The sequence below is a fragment of the Trachurus japonicus genome, chromosome 1 (assembly GCF_045865225.1).
Source record: "Trachurus japonicus isolate A0001 chromosome 1, Traja_1.0".
In the NCBI taxonomy this organism is placed as follows: Eukaryota; Metazoa; Chordata; class Actinopteri; order Carangiformes; family Carangidae; genus Trachurus; species Trachurus japonicus.
Window position 1 is genome coordinate 3,373,769 of NC_140907.1, and position 21,363 is coordinate 3,395,131.

General features: G+C 42.8%; 2 protein-coding genes across 3 annotated transcripts; one reads left to right on the top strand and one right to left on the bottom strand.

Annotated features, from left to right (window-relative positions):
* The first annotated feature begins 400 nt into the window (after nucleotides 1-400).
* Nucleotides 401-8,185, top strand: cant1b (calcium activated nucleotidase 1b). Of its 2 annotated transcripts, none has more exons than XM_085786441.1 (5): nucleotides 401-539; nucleotides 4,594-5,190; nucleotides 5,287-5,427; nucleotides 6,476-6,679; nucleotides 6,915-8,185. In XM_085786441.1, exons 2-5 carry the CDS (start codon nucleotides 4,653-4,655, stop codon nucleotides 7,283-7,285), a joined length of 1,254 nt encoding a protein of 417 aa, XP_085642567.1. In that variant the 5' UTR covers nucleotides 401-539; nucleotides 4,594-4,652; the 3' UTR covers nucleotides 7,286-8,185. The 2 variants fall into 2 exon arrangements, with proteins under 2 accessions (XP_085642567.1, XP_085642482.1); XM_085786356.1 differs by lacking the exon at nucleotides 401-539 and adding an exon at nucleotides 1,565-1,643.
* Nucleotides 8,159-18,779, bottom strand: ogal (O-GlcNAcase like). The gene is made up of 17 exons (XM_085786235.1): nucleotides 18,607-18,779; nucleotides 18,292-18,343; nucleotides 17,299-17,396; nucleotides 16,699-16,829; nucleotides 15,131-15,302; nucleotides 14,356-14,454; nucleotides 13,566-13,705; nucleotides 13,326-13,470; nucleotides 12,186-12,284; nucleotides 11,791-12,053; nucleotides 11,523-11,697; nucleotides 10,828-10,913; nucleotides 10,193-10,285; nucleotides 10,022-10,110; nucleotides 9,824-9,944; nucleotides 9,598-9,727; nucleotides 8,159-8,625 (listed from the first exon to the last, which is right to left on the bottom strand). Exons 1-17 carry the CDS (start codon nucleotides 18,677-18,679, stop codon nucleotides 8,489-8,491), a joined length of 2,103 nt encoding a protein of 700 aa, XP_085642361.1. The 5' UTR covers nucleotides 18,680-18,779; the 3' UTR covers nucleotides 8,159-8,488.
* Nucleotides 18,780-21,363: the final 2,584 nt, after the last annotated feature.

Consider the following 21,363-nt stretch of genomic DNA (forward strand, 5'->3'; position numbering starts at 1 on the left):
TACAATGTAATAGCACAAACTGGGACTATATGCACAAACACTGCATGAACTCTCCATTTCTAAATCAAACTACTGTATGTTTAACCTAACACGTCACCAAAATCTCACAGGCAGGTTCCCAGAGTGTCATGCACATTTCAATGCAATAAAAAAAAATCACAACCACCACTATTCAATGGAATCAGCAGTAAATTTACATTTATTGTCCCGTCACATCTGATGTCAGATCAAACTCAACCCGACTGAATTAACACAGCTGGGTGGATCTGTGATGCAAATAACGAGTTCACCGCTCCCTGTCCAAACTTTTGACTGGTAACTTGTTGTATTGAGACATTTCTCCCAGTCTGCGGCTTCTAGTCAGCACAGAGAGTGCTTTGCCGTCAGTGGTCCCGTCTGTCAGACAGTGTGAGCTCCACTGGATGAGCTGGATCAGAGTTTCCAGGCGGGAGGAGCTAAGGACCGAGCGGCTGCCAACACGGACTGAACTGCACAGTAGTCATGTTGGACCGAGCGGACAGGAGGACCCCCTGCACCAGGTGAGCCCTGAGGCTTAAGCTTAGACAGTGACCACTGACTGAAGTGAATTCAGTCCACCCCTCGAAGACCACAGACCGAGGCTGGGGGCAGCACCGACGTTAGCCCGGGCCGAGGCTGATGCTAGCAGCTCCAGGGGGAGCTAGCTGCGGTTAGCCACATAGCCTGCATTTTTAAATGGACCCGGTGTTTTTAGTTGTTGTGTAAACACATGCTTCGCTGACAGCTCACTTATTCACACCCTCTTGGGTAGTACATTGTGTAGCTTTCGTGTAGTGTCACAACTGTGAAGCTTAACGTCGTGTCTGTTGTCCGCCGGGTAAAGTTTACCGTACTCGTGCCGCCGGGGCTCGTGCGGCTCGAGCCTCCTCTGCCTTCGTGGACAAGAAGGGTGCACGAGCTGAAATGACTTCAACAACCCGGGGGGAGATGTTTGGGCAGCCCTGGGTACCCCTGTAACACAGATCTGACCGGGGACAAGGAGCTCGACTTGTTTTATTAGTTTAGTGAACTCACAGTTGAGTCCAAGACAATGTGTCGTTATTAGTCAACCCTGAGGTTAGTGGTTATTACTCAACTACCTGTTAGCCTGCTGCTGCCTATGTGGAGCACTAACAGTGGGGCTCTGCTAATGGTCGAGACTGAATGTCAGATTAAACAGCAGAACACACAAACATTAATCTAATGTACCCACAGATGTAATTAAATCCACCCAAACACATAGTTAAATCCTGATAGAAAATGCAATAATACTGGTTCTCAATCTTGTTCAAGCTTAAGTGTTTCATTCATCAGCTGTCATGGCCTCACTCTTTATTCTTAATTCATCCACCTCACATTTTAAAGTCAGACACAGGTTTGATTCCATAATTGACACAATGTAGTAACTGCATTTGTCTTGGACCTCTGTTTCTTGGGAGAGTTGGCAGAAACTTGATATAGTCAGTGTAACGGAGAGAAAAGGAGGAGACTTGGTGAGATAGAGATCAGTTGTTCATGTGGGACACAGAGGGCTGGAGGGACGTGGAGTTTATTATGGGATATGCGTGCAATGGAGAACAGCATGATGGTCTCAGCACATTCAGGGGAGACGAGACGGAGGAATGGTGAATAATTGAATTCTTCATACAGTATACAGAAGGCTGTGTCGGTGGGAAACATGGGCCATGCATACAGTGGTGACAGAGGGGGCATTATTGGTCAGCCAAGAGCTTGTCGGTTTGATGTGTCTGTCTGCGCGTGTGTTACAGAGCAGTACTACACTTGTTGCTGAGAAGACAATTGGAGGAAAAAAGTAAAGGTTAGGCTACTGTAAAGTCTTGTGGTCTGCTAGTAGGCTAATACCCAAATGGCTCTGGGGAAATATTCCTACTAAGTAATTTGTGTTTACATCCATATTTTAGGAGATTTTGTCTTTTCTTCCAGTTTTAGCTGCTATTGCTCTGTCGCAGACTTTTTGTTGAGGTTGTGGGGATGTTTGTTTTGCATTGCCCACCAAGATTAACTTGCCTATTAATGTGTTATTAATTGCATTAGTTTGAAACTGCATTTGCGTTCCTTGTTTTCATGCAACATCGTGTTACAATAATGTTTTAATCTCAGTGATCGTTTGTAATGACTGGGGAAGTGGTTTTGTTTTTCAGGAAATTGCTTTCTAAAGCAGGAGTAAACATACGCCCGCTGTGCTGCATGTTGGTTTTTGTTTTTCAACTATTAACATGAAGTCACGGGGCATTATGTGATTTGATAATGTTAATATGACTACCGTAAAGTGATTTAAACAGGAAGCCACTGTATAATGTGGCTCAGTATATAGATAAATAGGCTGAATGAACTCAACGTGTGCCAGCGCTGGAATGCACCTACCAGACCAGTTGGTTGCCCTTGACAGCAGAGAGGTCGAGGGTCACCTGCACGTTTATGTTCTCTTACAACAAAAACGCCTCTCGTATTTCAGCGGGCAGGGCGTCTTTTGGTGTGTCACGTCAGCCCTCTTACCTGAACCTAAAACAGATTAAGTTTGTAACTCAAGTGAAAGTAGACAAAGCAGACAGTGACTCATTAACACCGACAATATGTGGAACCCAGGGGAAAAACTCACTGAAGTTCATGTTTTTGTCAAATTTTCTGCATAATTTTAGATGTGAATGTTTCACTTTTTCTGGATTTCAGGCTTAAGTCATATGAGTCATTCATTACTTTTATTCACATTGTGCACAATCAACAGAAGACAAGCGCTGCCAAACTGATACTACTCCAACAGCATCAGCATTATATAGGACAAGACGGCATGTGCATCAGGCAGATTTTGAATTTCAAAACAGCTTCGTGTTTTAATTGCTGACAGTGCACAAGTCAGTTAAACCAGTGAACTCAGTGTGTTTCACTGCGTCCTCTAAAGAACATGGTTTCCCTCAGGGCGTTCTTTAACACCTGGATCCTGACACATCACAGCACATGATCGGAGCAGTTGGTAGGTGGCAGCGTAAACAATAGTTCCATTTAGCAAGGTTAATGCTTTCTGTCATAAACAGGGATAAGTTATTATGATGTGACTGGAGGTGGTCTGACTCTTTTTCGATGGCAGGTAGTTCACTGCTGCCATCAGACACTTTTGGGGGGAAACACTGGATTTTACTGTTCAAGTGAAAATGTGAGTTTCACCCAAGTAGGTTATGCAGGCTAGGGTTGAAAGAAACACCGGACTATTGGAGATGTGTAGGCGAGTTGGGTACCCTAACACATGCAGATGGGCATGCCCAAAGATTCAGACATTTTGGAAAAGGGTTCATGAGATTATCACAGAGGTCATAAGAGTGGATTTTGAGTTCTGCCCCAGTCTTTACATATTAGGTAACCCTAAACCTATGGCCCATATTGTAAAACCTTTAACCAACTGGATCCAGACAAGTATCATGATTGGTAAACAGATGATAATGAGAAAGTGGAAAGATGCAGAGGGGCCGGTGTTTCAAGAATGGCTCACAGAGTTAGGCAAAGTAGCTGCCTTTGAAAGGATATCCTATAGTATAACAAATGATATTGATAAATATAATGAGAAATGGGGAATGTTTTTGAGACTATACTCCTTGCAGGGTAGCTAAAATATATCTGCGTACACGGATCATTATAGATTGTTTTGGGGGGCTTGCATGGAAATGAAGGTGGAGGTGGACTGGGTGTGATACAGGGATCTGTTTATTGGAAGACTACCTGTAGGCAGTGAATTTTACATGGGACTATGAATAGACATGTAATGTGTGGTGGTTGTCTCTTGGTAACTGGACTGGTGAATATATTGAGCATGGACTAATCTAACTGTTTTGGACTTCTTATGTACTTATTTTATTTATTGTTTTTACTTGTAAGTTTTATTGTCATAATAAGATTGTGTATCTTAATTTTGCTTCATTATTTATTTATTTTTCTTTTCTGGTTGTTAGTTTGGTCTTGTAAAAAATTTAAAAACTCAAAAGTTGAATCATAAAAAAAAAGAAAATGTGAGTTTCACCAAACCTGTAGAAAAAACATCTTTGGGGCTAAGAAGGAAAAAAATAAGAATTATGTTAATTAAAAGATTTATTACAGTTATTTCTTGCAGTTACATAATTATTATAATTCTGTCATGGGGAGGTATGACATGCCACCTACCTACTCAGTATGCAGTTAGCGGTTTGGCTCGAGCCAAACAACAAAGCTCTGTTGAAAACGCAGAACAATGGAGACAAGAGCCCATTGTCCCAACATGCCCCCCTCCTTCTCTGTGTTCATTCTTTCATCTTCTCCATCCATTGTTTTCTATTCAAACTCTATATCCCTATTTGTAACCACTTCAACATCAATTTCTACATGCATAGCTATACAGCAGCCAGCGATAGTGATGTCAGCTCAAAACAACATAAAACATGAACCAGACAACTTGATATGCTGTTTAAATAGTACACACAAAGTCCGATGAATATTATGGAAATGAATAAACTTGCATTGTTATGTGCCTGATACCACATCCTTGTGCCTTTCTTCTGATCTGCTTCTCCCTGGTTTACTCTGTCCCAGGCCATGATAGTCAACACCCCCAGTCCACGCCTGACGCTGAGAATGAAGACAATACTTCCATGACCTCCTTTGTTGTTGCCCTCCGAGGCCTCCCCTTGGCCTTGGCATCCATGACACAAGCGGCCACCTCAGACTCGCGCTTTCACCCAAGATGGCGGGCGATCACTGTGGCGACCCTGCTGGCTTTGGTGCTCATATTCTATCTGCACCAGACAGTGGGCAACAGAGACACTCCCACCAGGGGCTACTACCGCAACAGGGCTCACAGCCTGCAAGTGTACGGCGAGGGTGGAGATGACATCTTCAGAGACGCTCACAGACAAACGGCAGGAGGCCTCGCCCGCCGCCATAAAAGGGAAAGACCGTACAATGACACCTACCCGTTGAGTCCGCCGGAGAAGACCAAACACGGCATCCGCTACCGCATCGGAGTGATCGCAGACCTGGACACGGCGTCACGTAGCACGAAGGATCAGACGTGGTTCAGCTACATGAAAAGAGGTCATCTGACTGTTTCAGAGAGCGCTGACAGACTGCAGGTGGAGTGGGATCCTGAGATCGTCACCGTGGAGAGTCATCTGGCCGAGAAGGGACGAGGTATGACTAAAAGAAGAACAAACTACTGATGTGTGTGTTTGTGTTCAAATCAGAAAGTTGGGTTACCTGATTTTAAACTTTTTACTCACGCTGCAGGTATGGAGCTGTCGGAGCTAGTGGCGTTCAACGGGCACCTGTACAGTGTGGATGACCGCACAGGTGTGGTGTACAGGATTGAGGGCAACCAGGCTGTGCCCTGGGTTATATTACCCGACGGCGATGGCTCAGTCTCCAAAGGTCAGTTTCCAGTAGATGACACCCAGTCCCAAACTGACTTGGGTATGGGCTCTATGCACAGCTCCACTATTTCCTGAACTTAATGCTGCTCCTTTGTTTCCTGTCTTACATTATTGGACAAGCTGATTAATCCAGGTGTGTCTGACCATTGTGACTACTCAGACACACCTGGATTAATCAGTTTGTCCAATAATGTAAGACAGGAAACAAAGGAGCAGCATTAAGTTCAGGAAGTAGTGGAGCTGTGCATAGAGCCCATTGTGGCCAGAATGTTATATTTTTGTTTTTATCATAATTTCCTTTGGAGCAAAACTCTGGTTTTCACTGTAAAAAGCACACAATTATGGGGCGCCGTTTAGCTCAGTGGGTAGTTGGTGGAGCAGGCACCCCATGTGCAGAGGCTACAGTCCTCTCTGCAGCCGGCCCCGGTTTAAATCCTGCATCTTTGCTGTGTGTCATTCCCCCTCTCTCTCAACTACCCTGTCAATTAAAGAGGAACTATGCAGAATTGTTTAGCTTAACAATGCTACATTTTTACATCAATTAAACAGCGTTGGAGTTATTGTGATGGTTTAATAAATGACTTGTAACTTGTTACAAGGAGAATGGAGGCTCTCTGCCTTCCACGTAGAGTCTCTTGGCTTTAAAACAACTTTGCAAGATCATTGCCGCCGCCCCGGTGTCTCAAAACGCGCCTGTAAACCGCAATTTCTTGTTTATGACAGGTAAGACTATACAAACATACACGTTGTAACATCATATATGATATATAACGTTATGTACGCTTTAATGATTGATTTCTCGCTGGTGTCGTTGAAAACAAATGCACATTGGCCAGGAGGAGGGTTAGCAAGACAGCGGAAAAGTGACCAGACTTGCATAGTTCCCTTTTAAAGGCAAAAAGCCCAAAAATATACTTAAAAAAAAACACACACACACACACAACTTTGAATCTGCCCCAGATGAATGAATGAATGCATCACCTGTGTGGCTCTGTAGCCTGAGGACGATCACTGGGATTCTCACACATCTGTGCTTGTTGGTGCAGGGTTCAAGGCAGAGTGGCTGGCAGTGAAAGATGAACACCTGTATGTTGGTGGCCTGGGGAAGGAGTGGACCACGACCTCTGGGGAAGTCGTCAACAACAACCCAGAGTGGGTTAAAGTAGTCGGCTACCATGGCGACGTGGAGCATGAGAATTGGGTGCCACACTACGATGCCCTGCGGAGTTCCGCAGGGATCCAGCCACCAGGTACTGACACACTGTTTTACTTTTCAGTGTCTGAATTGGTATCACAGCTCATTACTGACATCAAGGATTGTAGCTTTCATTTAAAATAGTGTTACGGTTGTACTAATTGTAAAATGCTTTTATTTCAGTTTAGTTTCTGGAATATCATGTTGTATGGGCTTTGAAAAGTGGGAATTACATTGATGATTGGCGCACAGTCTGCTCTGCTTCATGTTGTTACCTCTCCCCTCCACAGGCTACCTTATCCACGAGTCAGCGGCTTGGAGTGACCTTCTCCAGCGGTGGTTCTTCCTCCCTCGCCGGGCCAGCCACGAGCACTACGAAGAGACTGCAGACGAGCGACGCGCCACCAACCTCCTCCTGTCCTGCTCCGCGGACTTCAGCCACATAGCCGTGCGGCACGTCGGACCGCTCAACCCCACCCACGGCTTCTCCTCGTTTAAATTTGTTCCTGACACAGACGATCAGATTATTCTGGCCCTAAAATCGGAGGAGGACGCAGGCAGGATCGCCACTTACATCATTGCATTTACACTTGACGGTCGGGTGCTGATGCCCGAGACAAAGATCGGGGATGTGAAGTATGAAGGGCTGGAGTTTATTTAAGAAAAATAAGAGGGTTGATGATGCACATGTTCCAGAGAAGAGTAAAAAAAATGAACTGTTTTATGCAACGCTGTTGTTTAAAGTCTTAGGTTTTACATTCCCCTCTATATTCTACTGTGCAATAATACAGTACAGCACAATTATATATTTCATAATTATATTATAATATTATAAATTATATATTTCACAATCTTCTCTTTGGAGGCACAAGAGAAGGTAAACGGACAGGATAAAGCCTCATGACCAGGGAAGGACAATTGAGTGTCAGCATCTGAGGAAGTGTGTGTAACTGATGCAGCCAAGTGGTGACAGGCGACAAATCAGTCACACACACAAGTCATCCACCTCCAAATAAGATTTTTTTAATGTTTTAAAGCCTTAACTACCTTATATCAGTGCTGATAGAGCAACGTTGTCTCAACCTTGAGTTAAACATCCTGGTTTGATTGGACACTACTGATTTCTCAGAGGGGTCTGGGTAAAATGGTTTGTTTTGTCAGTAGCTGTCAGTCTGTCGGACACTAGGTTGATGTGGACCTGTTCTCCTGCAGCCAAACTCTGCTGGTCAGACACACGGGGGAACCAGGTGAAACAGCAAAGCATATAAAAAAAAAAGAATATCCTTAAAAGACTTGAAATATTGAGCGTTCTCAATGTTTTTGTGTTTTATTTTACCTGTTCAGACACACTGAGTTTCTTTTATTAAATTTATATGATTGATAAATGGATCTAGTCATGGACACTTGGTTGAAGTTATTCTGGGCAGGTCGCCTCAAGTATGTAACGTCAAACTGAATATCGACCTCTCAAGTTGGAGAAAAATTGTACACCAGCGATTTCACTCAAAGATTTTCTTTGCATCCTCTCGAAACATAAATTAAAAAATGTTATTTTATTTCATTGTTGTGATGTTTCACTATACAGCAAGTCAGATTGTTTGATTGGTTTATCTGCTGTTAACATTTTTATTATTCTGTGTTACAATTTTATCTAAAAAAAAAAAGCCTCATTATACTTTTTACAGTTTATGTCTACAAATTCAACAGTTTTGCATCACACGTAATTATGCAATAATTTGTTATGCAAATTTCACAAAGGTTATCCATGTTAAAGCTTCAGCTGGGGACACTGGGTAATGGTAATGGCAGGTGAATTACAGATGATTTGACAGACTGGTTGGATTAGTTCAATGTGTGGCAAACTTCACAGGCCTGTTGCCATGGCGAGGATGTCTTGAGGTAGACCGGCTACTTTGATGGGTTTGAAGGAGTTCAATTTAGTGTAAAAGTCGAGCATCCTCCGATCGCTCTGCCGCAACTCACAGAACACTCCTCTGGAGCCTGAAGGGAAAAACCAAGATGATGTTTGGTGTGAAATCAGATTATTTAAGGTGATAAAGAAAAACAACCTTCAATGTCACTGCCACACAGTCACACAGCATCTGTAATGCTCGGTGCACCTGCAGATTTAAACTAATGTAGATGTTGATATGCATACTACATGTTTCCACAGCCACCTGCAAGTTACAAGTGCATCAGAGCCGCTTTTCTTTTTCATTTTAAACCAATAAACTGAAAGATTTTTATTTTTACTAGGTTTATAGTCGTCCATGACCGTCCTCTTAGTTACTTTGCAGTGGAAAGTCTGGAGTTCCATTTGGTTTGTATTGAAGAAATAAAAAGAAAAAAAAACAACTAAAAATTCAGCTCTGATCTGTCTTAGTATTACAGTTGCAACAGTTATTTATTTTGTCTGGATCAATACCAGCACATCTCAGCCAGTCAACACACACTTTCTCAATCAAGTCAAAGAGTGTCCCCAAACCTTTAATTTAGTGAAATAACAGAGTCTCTTTAAAGGGATAGTTCAACATTTTGGCAAATCAGCCCATTGCCATAATTCCTACAGTCTTAGGAGAAGGTTTGTTACCTTTAATTGTTGGTGCAAGCTATTTTTAGAACGGCGGAGCAGAGCTGCGAGCTGCTCAGAGCTACGCTACAGAGGCTCATGGGTTTTGCCTTGAAAACAACTCTGTCTCGTAACGTTCCGTTATTATCTCATAGCGTGGTGAATGTGCAGAGTGTTTTGGAGTTGTTGGATTGTGTATTTGATGAGGGAAACCAAAAAATCCCATTAGCGTCTGTAGTGTAACTGAGCAGCTCATGGCTCTGCTCCGCCGTTCTAAAAATAGCTTGCACCGACAATTAAAGGTAATGAACCTACTGCTGAAACTACAGGGATTATGGCAATGGGCCAAAAAAAAAAAGTTGTTAAGTACTGTCCTATGTCCATGTCAGACACTGTGAACTTACCACTGCTGCTGATGGAGGACAGCAGCCGACCAATCATGCGTTTGGCTGGAGAGGGATCAGTGACCCGGGGCAGCACTTGCAGGGTGATCAAGGAGGGGAATTCCTCCAACACTGAGTCACTTATGGCCCTCTGGAGGGAGAAGATCATCAAACCATGAAATGGTACCGCATCGCACTTAACGTCAACGTCTCATATTGTGAAAAATGAGTCTTGCGTTGTGATCACCTGAATCTTGGCTGCAGCTGGTTTGACATCGACGAGCGCCAGCGCGTAACCACACATCCCAGCCTCATCCTCCAGGACCAGAGCACACTGAGGAGAGGGGGGGATTTCCCCTGCTGAAAGGCTGCAGCGGGACAGAGGGGATGTTGACATCATATCAAAGCATAGATTCTCAGGACAGAGTAATTAACTCTTTCTCACCTGTCACAGATGAGTGGGGGCTGTGACATCAGGGGGACGTCACCCTCTCCTGCTCTCTGCATCTCCCTGAAAATCCTCTGCACCTCCATCTAGGACAGGAAGACATGCTGTGAAACATCATGACTGAATTTTAAAGAAAAAGCATCATGCCTGATGATCTGCCTTCTTTACCTTGTCCTCTGGGCAGTATGGTCGTACGCAGTAAACTGCCGTCATCGGGGGGAGTCTGAACAGGTCCCTGTTTCCATGTCCAGGCAGCATCCTCTGTACAAGAAGACATTTATAACTGTCCTATTAATGACAAATGTCACAGTACAGGACAGATCTGCCCTACAAAGGCAAAGTGCAGTATCTGCATTTTCTCAAAAAACAATTTTTTGACCAATCAAAAGTGTGGCATATTCTCAATCTAGTAGAATTTGATATTGGTACTGCTAAAATGTCCAAAGTTATTGGGCTTTTTATTTTGCAGTCCATCCAAAAAAGCACTGTGAAACCAAGGCAAAGTCTGTAGCTAATACCAAGCCAAAGTGCAGTATCTGCCATAAAACGGTCAAAATTGGTCAGAAAGACAAACTACAAAATACATTTAATTCAGTCCACCTTTATCTAATCAATTATAGACTTGGTAGTTATTTATAATTTGATGCTAAAACCTGACAATGAAAAACACAAAAAGCTGTTTTTCTCAGTTCAACATTTTTACAGACACTGCACTTTGCCTTTGTAGGGCAGAGATATTTTACAATTAATGAGAAAATGTTTCCGACACGTCTCTGTCTTCAGACACAGTCCTGTGAGATTACCTGGAACTCTCCAGACAGTCCTCCTCTGAAGCCCCATGGTTCGGGGTCATCGTTCATGAGCTGGGCGGAGGGTCGACCCTGCCCCCCTGTGGCAAACAATAAAACAACAATAAAAGCTACAATGGTCATTTCATTTTTATATATTATCACATTTGGTGGCAGCGGGAGATGGGGAACCAAATGCAGTTTCATATTTTCCACGCACACTGCAGCCGTTTCTGGAGATCCTGGCACGCAGCACAGTGCTCACATGTAACACTCAACACTGTGACTGTGACTGTTAATGTTTCCTGTGATTTGAATGTACGATAAGAGTCCTGATTAAAGCTCAGGAATGTGCCTTGTTAAAACACAATCATCACAGGTTATTGCTGCAGCTCATTTCACAATTATTATAATTTGAAGAAGTCATTAAAAATGTAACACACTAAATAAGTGGTGCAGATCTAAACGCCAGGGGTTTCAGGCTCCGAACTACAGGCTTCAATGCATCATTATTTACATTTTTCTCTTAAATTCACTGCTGTAATCACAGCATCCATCAGGCCAGTAGCTCTCATCTACATCATAACATGTAATGGAAGTAGAAACAGGAAGACAAACAGGAGGAAGTCCTGTGTTTTTGAAGAACTGTAGCCACAGCAGCTTCTCTCCAACACACTGATCACTGCTGTAGAAGATTTTGATTTTCTCACCTAGAGTTTTCACATAAGCGCGAGCCAGACCGACTCCGCTCTTGATGTCACAGATGTAGTTGTAGAGGTCGTACAGAATGCTGCGGTTCGGGGCGTTCGACAGGCGGTTAAACATCTGCACCACCGCTTCGCACATGTCATCAAACCGCTGTGCTCTGGAGCACCACTCCACTGTCTGAAAAACACCATTTAGCTGTGTTAAGGAGCACCACATGCATGTGTAATAACCTGCACCTGGAAAAAAACCATCCAAACACACAGTTATTACCTTGTCTGTCTCTGCAGCGGCAGCACAGCTGTTGTTCTTGAGCCAGTCCAGCTCCTGCAGCATGGTCCTGGCCGTGGAGCCGTACTCGTACGGCAGGTAGAAGAGATCTGACAGCAGCTTCAGGTCGTCCAGAGTCAGAGGTTCAGCCGTGTACAGTGGGTTCTCCCCCGGGCCAGGAACATAGGAGCTTTCTCCCATGTCCGTCTGCATGGGCTCCTCGTCTGAAGACTCTTTCTTCAGACGAGCTGGAGGACGACATGGGCCTGGAGGGACAAGGAGGGAAACCAAACCATACACTCTGACTCAATGCCATTCTCTCCTGCTCCGGCTGCTTAGTGATGTAATGGAAACCACATATTAAACTGGAAATGTGTAATGAGAGGTGAGGGCTCTACCTCCAGGCTGATCAGTCCTCAAGAACTCCTGCAGCCAGTCACTGAGGGCCAGGGTCAGAGCTTTCTGGGGGCTGTAGCAGGGGTCCTGCTCCTCATCACCTGGTGATGAAGGTCAGGGACAATGAGACAATGTGCTGACTCCACTCCTACTCCATTGAAAGTAAAGGACCAAAAGATAAAACACAACTGCATTCAACAGAAACATTTTGATATCTGAAACAAGCATATAACAGTTTGCTTGTATGCCTAAATGGTGAATGATGTGCAAAGTGTTAATCACCCATTTTGGCAAATTGGCCCATTGCCAAAATCCCTATAGGCTAATCTTAGGAGTGGGTTCCTTACCTTTAATTGTCGGTGCAAGCTATTTTTAGAGTGGCGGAGCAGAGCTGCGAGCTGCTCAGAGCTACGCTACAGAGGCTCATGGGATTTCTTGGTTTCAGAACGCAGTTGTTTTCGAGGCAAATTCATGCAATACCGCAAGCAGACTCTGCATTTGCTTCAAAACAACTCCGTCTCGTAACGCTCCGTTATTATCTCATAGTGTGGTGAATGTGCAGGTCACAACTTGTCCACCAGAGCGTTTTGGAGTTGTTGGATTGTGTATTTGATGAGTTTGATGAGGGAAACCAAGAAATCCCATTAGCCTCCATATCGTAGCTCTGAGCAGCTCGCGGCTCTGCTCCGCCGTTCTGAAAATAGCTTGCACTGACACATAAAGGTAACAAACCTACTGCTAAAACTATAGGGATTATGGCAATGGGCCAATTTGCCAAAATGTTGAACTATCCCTTTAAAATCAACTGGAATCACCCCAATCTTAAAATATCACCATAACAACGATATTGATAAGAATATCACAACAGCATCTTTCTTGACTTCCTCGCTGTGATATTTTACACAACTGTTCTTGCATTATTGTTCACAGACAAACACACGAATAAAGCTCAAGCATGAAAGATTTAAACTTTGAATCTTTGAATGTGACTTTTGGTGTCTACCATTCTCCAAAGTACAACACAGACTTGAAGAAGCCACTAGTCCCTTTTCAGGTTTGTACTGTGCAGTCAACTCAAATCAACTTGAAAAAATGCATTTATCATTCTTATTTAAAAATCAAAACAGAAAATAGATATTTACCCATCTCCACATCTCTTGGTCCTCCATTGGCAGTTGCTTTGCACCATGTAGCCAAAGTGTGGATGGCAACAAAGTTTGGATAAAACTCACAGTTGGGATTGGTGAGCACTCCCCTCAGTTTGGCAATCAGCTCAGTGGGTCGATCCTGTTCAGAGAAGATAATATTAATCATTACAGGATACAGAAGTAGGACATGTTAGAATATTATATAGCTGTTGTACCTGACAGACATGGATTTACCTTGTATGGGCCAAGGAAAAGTCTCTGAGGATCATAATCATTTGCGTGGATATTGTCCCAGATGACTGGTGCCCTCTTGATGACAGAGGACACCTCCTCTATGGACTCAACAGAAATCTTGTGGGACACCACCTTTGGGCCTAAATAATAATAATAAAAGAAATGAAAATAAAATCTAAACTTCTCATGAATATATAGCTCTGGAAAAAATAAAGAGACCACTCCAAAATGTTCTTAATAAATCAGCTTCTCTACATGTATGGCAGCCATCGATTCCAGTGTCTACTGAACTCCAACACAAGCACCTCACTCTACTTAGCTGATCACCTGAACCAAATCACATTTAATTATGAGGAAGATTATAAATTAATAAAAAAAACACTGCTGCAATTAAAAATTGGGATTATTCCACTAATTTTGATTTCTAAACTGTTCCTAAATTTAAAAAGTAGTGTTGTGTTGTTTTAAAATGAATATGAACTTGTTTTCTTTGCATTATACAAGGTCTGAAAAACACCAGAACTTTTTTGTTATTTTGACCTGTTGCCATTTTCTGCAAATAAATGCTCTAAATGACAATATTTTTTATTTCAAATTTGGGATAAATTGTGTCAGTAGGTGATAGAATGAAACAAAAGTGTTCATTTTACTCAAACACATAGCTATGAATAGTAAAACCAGAGGAACTGATCATTTTGAAGTGGTCTCTTAATTTTTTTCCAGAGATTAAAACCAGTGTTTATTCCTGTGGAGTGTGAGGTTGTGCTGCTGTGGTTGAGTGTAACGTCACCTGTCCACAGTATGTCCACACCCGGCAGCAGCTTGTCCCCCACAGTGTGCAGGTAGGAGGACTGGGCCACGCTGGGAGTGCAGAACGCAGCACAGTAATCTGTAGAGAAGAGCAGAACAACAAAAAACGGCAAAATAAGAAACATAAACAATGAAAAACAAAAACTCATTCAGTATCAGTATTTGACACTTAAAGGGATAGTAGCATTTTTTTAAAGTGGGGTTGTATGATCTACAAATAGCCCCTAAGTACTTTAATTGCAGTAGAAGACTCTCTGCACTCCTCCCGTTAGCAACGCCAGCCCATAGCCCTGCCCAGAGATTTACAACATACAGTGTGGTGAATGGACCCAAAGAAACGGCCTATTTTCGCGGCCTAAAAGAGGTTTTACCTTCAAAGTGCAGGAAAAACACAGTTTTTATTTGGACCTAACCAACTCACGTATCCCTCCGGCCCAGGGTTAGCGCCCGCACTTTGAGGGGCTGGAAAAAATGATATTATAGCGAACAATGGAATGGAATGGATTTTTTTTCAGGTAAAACCTCTGTTAGGCCACGAAAATAGGCCGTTTCTTTGGGTCCATTCACAACAATGTATGTTGTAAATCTCTGGGCAGGGCTATGGGCTGGCGTTGCTAACGGGAGGAGTGCAGAGAGTCTTCTACTGCAATTAAAGTACTTAGGGGCTATTTGTAGATCATACAACCCCACTTTTAAAAAAATGCTACTATCCCTTTAACTGTGTCGACTATAAATGTTATGTTTTTCTGTCTGACCTGTAGGACAGAAGAGAAAGGTCTCAGGTTCTCCCAGGTGCTGGTACACCTCGTTGGTGACGGCCACCTGAGCGTGGGCAAAGGAGCTGAACGCCTGTTTATCAGCCGCACACATCTCAGTCTCGATGTCGTCAAAGAGCAAAGAGAAGGACCTGCAGCCGAACTCCCTCACCTGCCAAACAGACAGGGACAACTAGGTTTCTAAAACTGAATTCAAACCTGAGAAAGTTTATTTATATAGAACCTACCACAGACAGAGTCACAATGTACATGTACAGGTTGTAACGCATAAACATTTGAAGAAAAAATAAATAAATCAGACAATAAAACATGAGCATACATAAACAATTACAGTGCAATTACACAGATTTATAAAAATACCTGTCTACACTGCAAAAACTCAACATCTTTCCAAGAATATTTGTCTTCTTTCTTGTCAAAATGTCTCATTTCTAGTCAAAACTAATCTCTTTCCACTTAAAATAAGACCCATCACCTAAAATTAACTTGTTTTTAGATAATTTTCACTTGTTTCAAACAAATTTTCACTTAAAGCAGAAGTAAGTGGAATGTTTGTGTTAATATAAGTCTTAAATAGTTATATCTTCCGACAGCAATCACTTACATAGAGTGTTTGGTCTGAAACACGGGTCTGTCAGTCACTCTGCTCTGCTGTAAGCCGAGGAGAAAACTTTCCTTGTATCCTACAACCTTTATCAAATGAGGAGAGAGAACGGCATAAAGGGGCGGTCCTCTCTGTGTGTGCAGCCAAGGGATGCGCGTGGTTGTGGTGACGTAGGGACGAGGGCGGGGACTGCTAACTCCATTGACTGACAAGAAGTTAGCCAAAACGACCGGATCGCTTACTTCTGCTTTAAACTAAGTATAAAATCTGCCAGTGAAAGCAAGTTTTTTGTGCTTGTAATAAGGAAGAAAAACACTATCAGATTTTTCTACTTATTTCAAGTGAAAATATGCTTGAAAGAAGTAGAAAGTGTCTAAAAACAAGCTACTTTTTATGTGATGAGTCTTATTATAATGAGATTTGTTTTGACTAGAAATGACATTTTGACTAGAAAAAAGACAAATGTTCTTGGTAAGATATTTGAGTTTTTGCAGAGTAAAAAGGTGCGTCTCTAGCTGCTTTTTAAATGACAAAACTGCAGGTGAACAGTGAATAGCCATGGTCTAGAGGAGAAGAGACTAAGACATAAACGATCTAAGCCTAAGGCATGAATTATCATTTCAAGTTCAGATCTGGATGCGATCTTCCTGAGTTGTTGTTCTTGAGTATGTGAATATTTGCTCCATCTGCTGGAGAACACATCCTGTAGCAAGCGCTTTCACAGGATCTAGAATTACAGTAAACCCGATACCTGCAGCTAGTGGCCGTGCCATCCCTTGCATGTCGACCTACTTCCTATCAATCAAACATTTCCATTTTACTGCTGCATAATTCACGAAAAAGTGATGTGGTGTCCAAACCAAACCTTCGCTGGGCCATAAAACTTAAATCCAGCTGAGATTACAACTATCTCCTGTGTGCCCCACCCTTCACAGAGTCCTACCTGGTCCAGTTTCCTCTTCAGGGCAGCGACCTCTTTGGGGTTGGAAAAGGTGATATCCAGACCAGGTGAGATGGCGTAGATGAACTCGACGTCATGCTGTCTAGCTGCTGAGATCAGAGCCACCAGTTGTTCTGGAACGAGAAGGAGAGATGCCGTTTGACGAGCAGCTCCCAGCTACATTGACCACTGTAGGACACATGAGCTTGATGCTGACCATAGTGACAGTTCTGACATAGTCAAACTTCAAATTATCATTACCGCCCTTCAGTCTATAACATTGCTGATAACACTCAGGCAGTAATTAAACCATGTGTCTCAGGAGATAAAGATGAGTCAGGATGGGACTCTGACAGAAAGAACAACACTCCCATGAGTCTTTATCAGTGTTTTAATCTGTTGTTGCTTCGGTTCAGTTTACAGCTGCAATCCAACACAAATTGTAAACACGGATCCTGATTTTCTCCAAGATAGATGTGCAGCCTGAGCTGAGGGGTTTTCTTTTCGTTGGAGGCCCTGAGTGTCTGGTTGCCTGGACAGTGTGTCCTGAGAAGATAATAAACTAAGCATTGACCAGTGTGTAAATGTGAAGAGGTGACTCACTGGCCTCCTCCTCAGAGTACAGGTCCCTCCAGTACATCCTGTGTTTGTAGTCGTCCTTGGGGGCGTACAGGTACGTGTTCAAGCCCCACTTCTGTTCCCTGCAAATCCCAACAACAGCGTTATCTGATCAGACGTAATAATGAGTAGAGCAGATCATGCAATGTGAACAGGGCTGGCCCTAGGGTTTTGGTGGCCCTGAACAAGATTTTGTTTGTGGCCCCCAAAACACTCCAAGTTATATGCACGGGTCAGGGTTTTTTCCAACCCGTGGGTCCCGTAACTATGAAGTAATCTGACCCGCCCCAGCCCGCTCCGCACCACTGCATCTATTTTCACAAACCGCCCCGCCGCTATTAAATCGTCCACACGTTAATCTTTTATTCAATATGAAAAAACAGCTCTGAGTGACACTTGAAACTGGCACCAACAAATTTAAATCCTGAGCCAGTATAAAAATAGACGTGCATTTACGTAAGCTATCAACAGTAAAGGAGTAGCCATAGCTAATATTGCAACATTAATACACATTAATAATTTATTTTAAGACCCACCCCGCCCCGCTCGTAGCTTGCGGGACCTGCGGGCTACGGGTCAGCCCCGCGCATCACTAGTAGTACTCCAAGTGCAAACACCACATTTCTCACACAGCTTGCAACTGAATGAACAGACACACACATTTGTTGTGTTAGATTAATTGACTGCCCCCCCCCCCCCCCCCCCAGTGAATGTGGCCCTAAACAACAGCATAGAGTGTTTATGCCATCAGTCAACATAACAAATACATAAAGCTGTTGCAATGATTAATCAGTGTGTTTTCCTGGACCCAAATTGAAAGTGAGCGGATCATAAACACCAGCAGACAACACCCACTATGCTGCTCAGTGACTTTTCTGGACTTAGTTAGGCCTGTGTGTGTGTGTGTGTGTGTGTGTGTGTGTGTGTGTGTGTGTGTGTGTGGGTGTGTGGGTGTGTTGCTGCTGTGAGTTCACATACCTTTTGAACAGCTCGGTTCTTTGCTCCATAGTCCAGGGTCGCCCATAAAAACCTGTATCAAACAAAGGTCAAGTTTCACACCAAGTGATGACACCTTAGCAGAAGTGATCAGTTTATAATTCATGGCAGGCTGCTGCTGCTGCTGCTGCTGCTGCTGCTGCTGCTGCTGCTGCTGCTGCTGCTGTACACTTCCTGGAGGAAACCTGGAGCATGCAGCACTAATGTGGATGTTTGCATTCAGATTCAAGGAGCTGTGTACCCTAACTACTGCTGCAGAGACACATCCCCCCCCTCCTCTGGTCTCTGTCTGCTCACCTTCCACCACTCCACTGATGAACCGCCTCGACCCGGTCCGGGTTTGGCTCCTGGCACTGCTCGGTGTCGACATGGTGTAGAGTAGACCTGGTTGAACGTGTGTGTGTGTGTGTGTGTGTGTGTGAGTCTCCTATCGCTCTGGCACACTGCTGTTGTCAGTCATGGCTTTGTGCACCAGCCTTTCGGTTCACTTTTATTGCTCGGTGCTGTCACGCCTGCGGCTGCGCACAGCGGTCAGTCTGACAGCGGCTGCAGCTCCGCGTCATCATCTAAAGTCTAACAACGTTACTGTTGTAAATCCTCAGAGCTGCTCCGTGTTGTGATGATGATGATGATGATGACTGAAGTTCACCTCACACACGCACGTTGACTGAACAAACCTGTCTCACTACCGGGTGGACGTCTTAAAGGGACAGTGTCCCAGCGGCTTAAAGGGACAGTCCACCTAAAAACACAAAGGGCCCACTCGAAATAACTCAAATGCAGCTTCCAGGCACAGGCCCACCGTTTTAGCATAATCCAGGTCCCTGATTGGATTGTGATGGTTGACAGTGATTTCTTGTTGGTAAATCATAAGGACAATAAAAAGAAAAAGAGAGCCTAACATTAAAGCCAATATGATAGACCCACATAGAACAACCTTACTACAACATCAGAAAAACAATGAGGTCACAAACAATGCAATTAAGGAGTACATTTTAAATAAATAAATAAAAATAACCAAGAAGAGGTATAAAACAAACTAGAGGTTGTATTACTACAGCATGTAGCCTAATTATTATACCATCGGTTTACAGTGGTGGACAGTAACAGAGTAAATTTACTTGAGTACTGTACTTAAGTACATATCCAGAGGATTTGTACATTACTTGAGTATTAGATTTCTTTGGTACTTATTACTCTTACTTGAATACATTTCCAAGACAAATATTTTTACTTTTACTTGAGTTAATTTCTAGGAAGGCTGAAAAGTACTTGTTACATTCAGGTCTGCTCTTTTTTTTTCTAAAATCCTATTGAACACAAGCTGTGTTTGTCAAAGAAGGAAACCCTAACCCCTAAAAGCAGCACATCAGTGCAGCTGCTTTCAAAGAGTTCATTCTCAGAAACAAGAGTTAAAAGGTCCTTAAATTCATTTAGAAAAAATTATAGTAATTCATTGATGTGAAAAATAAGAAATTTACTCTTACTTTTACTTAAAGTACATTTAAAAGCAGGTACTTTTGGATACTTAAGTACCTTTAAAAGCAAGTACTTTTTTACTCTTACTCGAGTAACATGTCGACTGAGCTACTTTTACTTGTAATGGAGTAAATTTTGACCAGTAGTATTTGTACTCTTACTCAAGTAGCTACTGGGGTCGAGTACTCTGTCCATCTCTGTCGGTTTACAATACATCCTGTATTAGTTCATGTGAGGTGAATAAATACAGTGTCACACTATGTGAAACATAATGTAGGCAGGCCTACACTGTACTAGAAGTTAGGGATATTCGACTTTCAGATGAAATTTCAGAATGCACCAAAAATTCACTATAACCTTTCCAGGTGAACTTAATTTGACCTTCTCTAAACTTTTGAATGTCCAACTGTTTAATGTTTCAGTAACAATAACAAGGTGATTAACCACAACAATCACAATTGTCTGATCAATGAATCGACCACTAAATGTTCTGGTTCAGTGACAGTTTGTATTGAAACAGTCCTCTTCATCACGCTGTTCATATAACACTAAGCCAGAAATAATAGACCCAGAAAGAACAATTAGATACCTTACTAACAATGAGGTCACAAACAATGCAATTAAAGAGTACATTTTGTATTACTACAGGTCTCTTTTCAGTACTCAGTATTGAATAGCAGGTAATTATACCATCAGTGTATAATACATCTTGTATTAGTTCATGTGAAGTGAATAAATTCAGAGCTTCACACTTACAAAGATGAGGCTGATGCGATAACACATGTGATACATAATATATACCAGGAGGACACGTCCTGTCAGAGGAGAGCCCTCTGCTGACAGAGGAGAGTCACTGGGTGATGACAGAGAGCTGCACCTCCTGCCAGCGCTACACTCTTTGTCCCTGTACAGCTGAAGAGTCATCATCATCAGGATCTGGGTCACCTCTAGTACCACGGCCCCGGAGTGTGGCTGCGTGGGTGGAGAGCTGGCTCAGATTGATGATGAGCAGAACTGCTCTTATGTGTCTCTCCAGGCTCTGATCTGCGCTGTCAGCTCTGAGACCTTCTATTGATACAGTAGCTGTGTGTCTTTAATTAATATCAAAGTAGCAGAATTTACCAAAAGGGAACTCCAATCAAGGTGTAGAAGCTCATCAAACACAGCCATGGGAAATGAGAGACACTTGAGCTGAATTTCAAGTGTCATAGCAGCACAGGGTCGGAATACTCATGTCAATGTGATTTTCTTTTTAAATAAATCTACAAAAAAAAACTACAATTCTGTTTTCATGTTATCATTGTGTTATGTAGTGACTCACAGCAGCATCTGGAGGAATCACTCATTCAGCTTGATTTTAGTGAAAATTTTAATTTGTTTCCAGATTTTGAGTTTATTGTAACTTTACTGTTGTAAACGTTGCTGTTCCTATTGTAGAAACAGTTACAGTAGTGAATAAACTCATGTTGGCAATAATTTGTTGACGCAAAAGAAACAGCAATTAGGACAGGATAGAGACACTTTATGAAGTGGGTAAACTTCAAATATTTGTCGTCATACATTATTCACAGATGG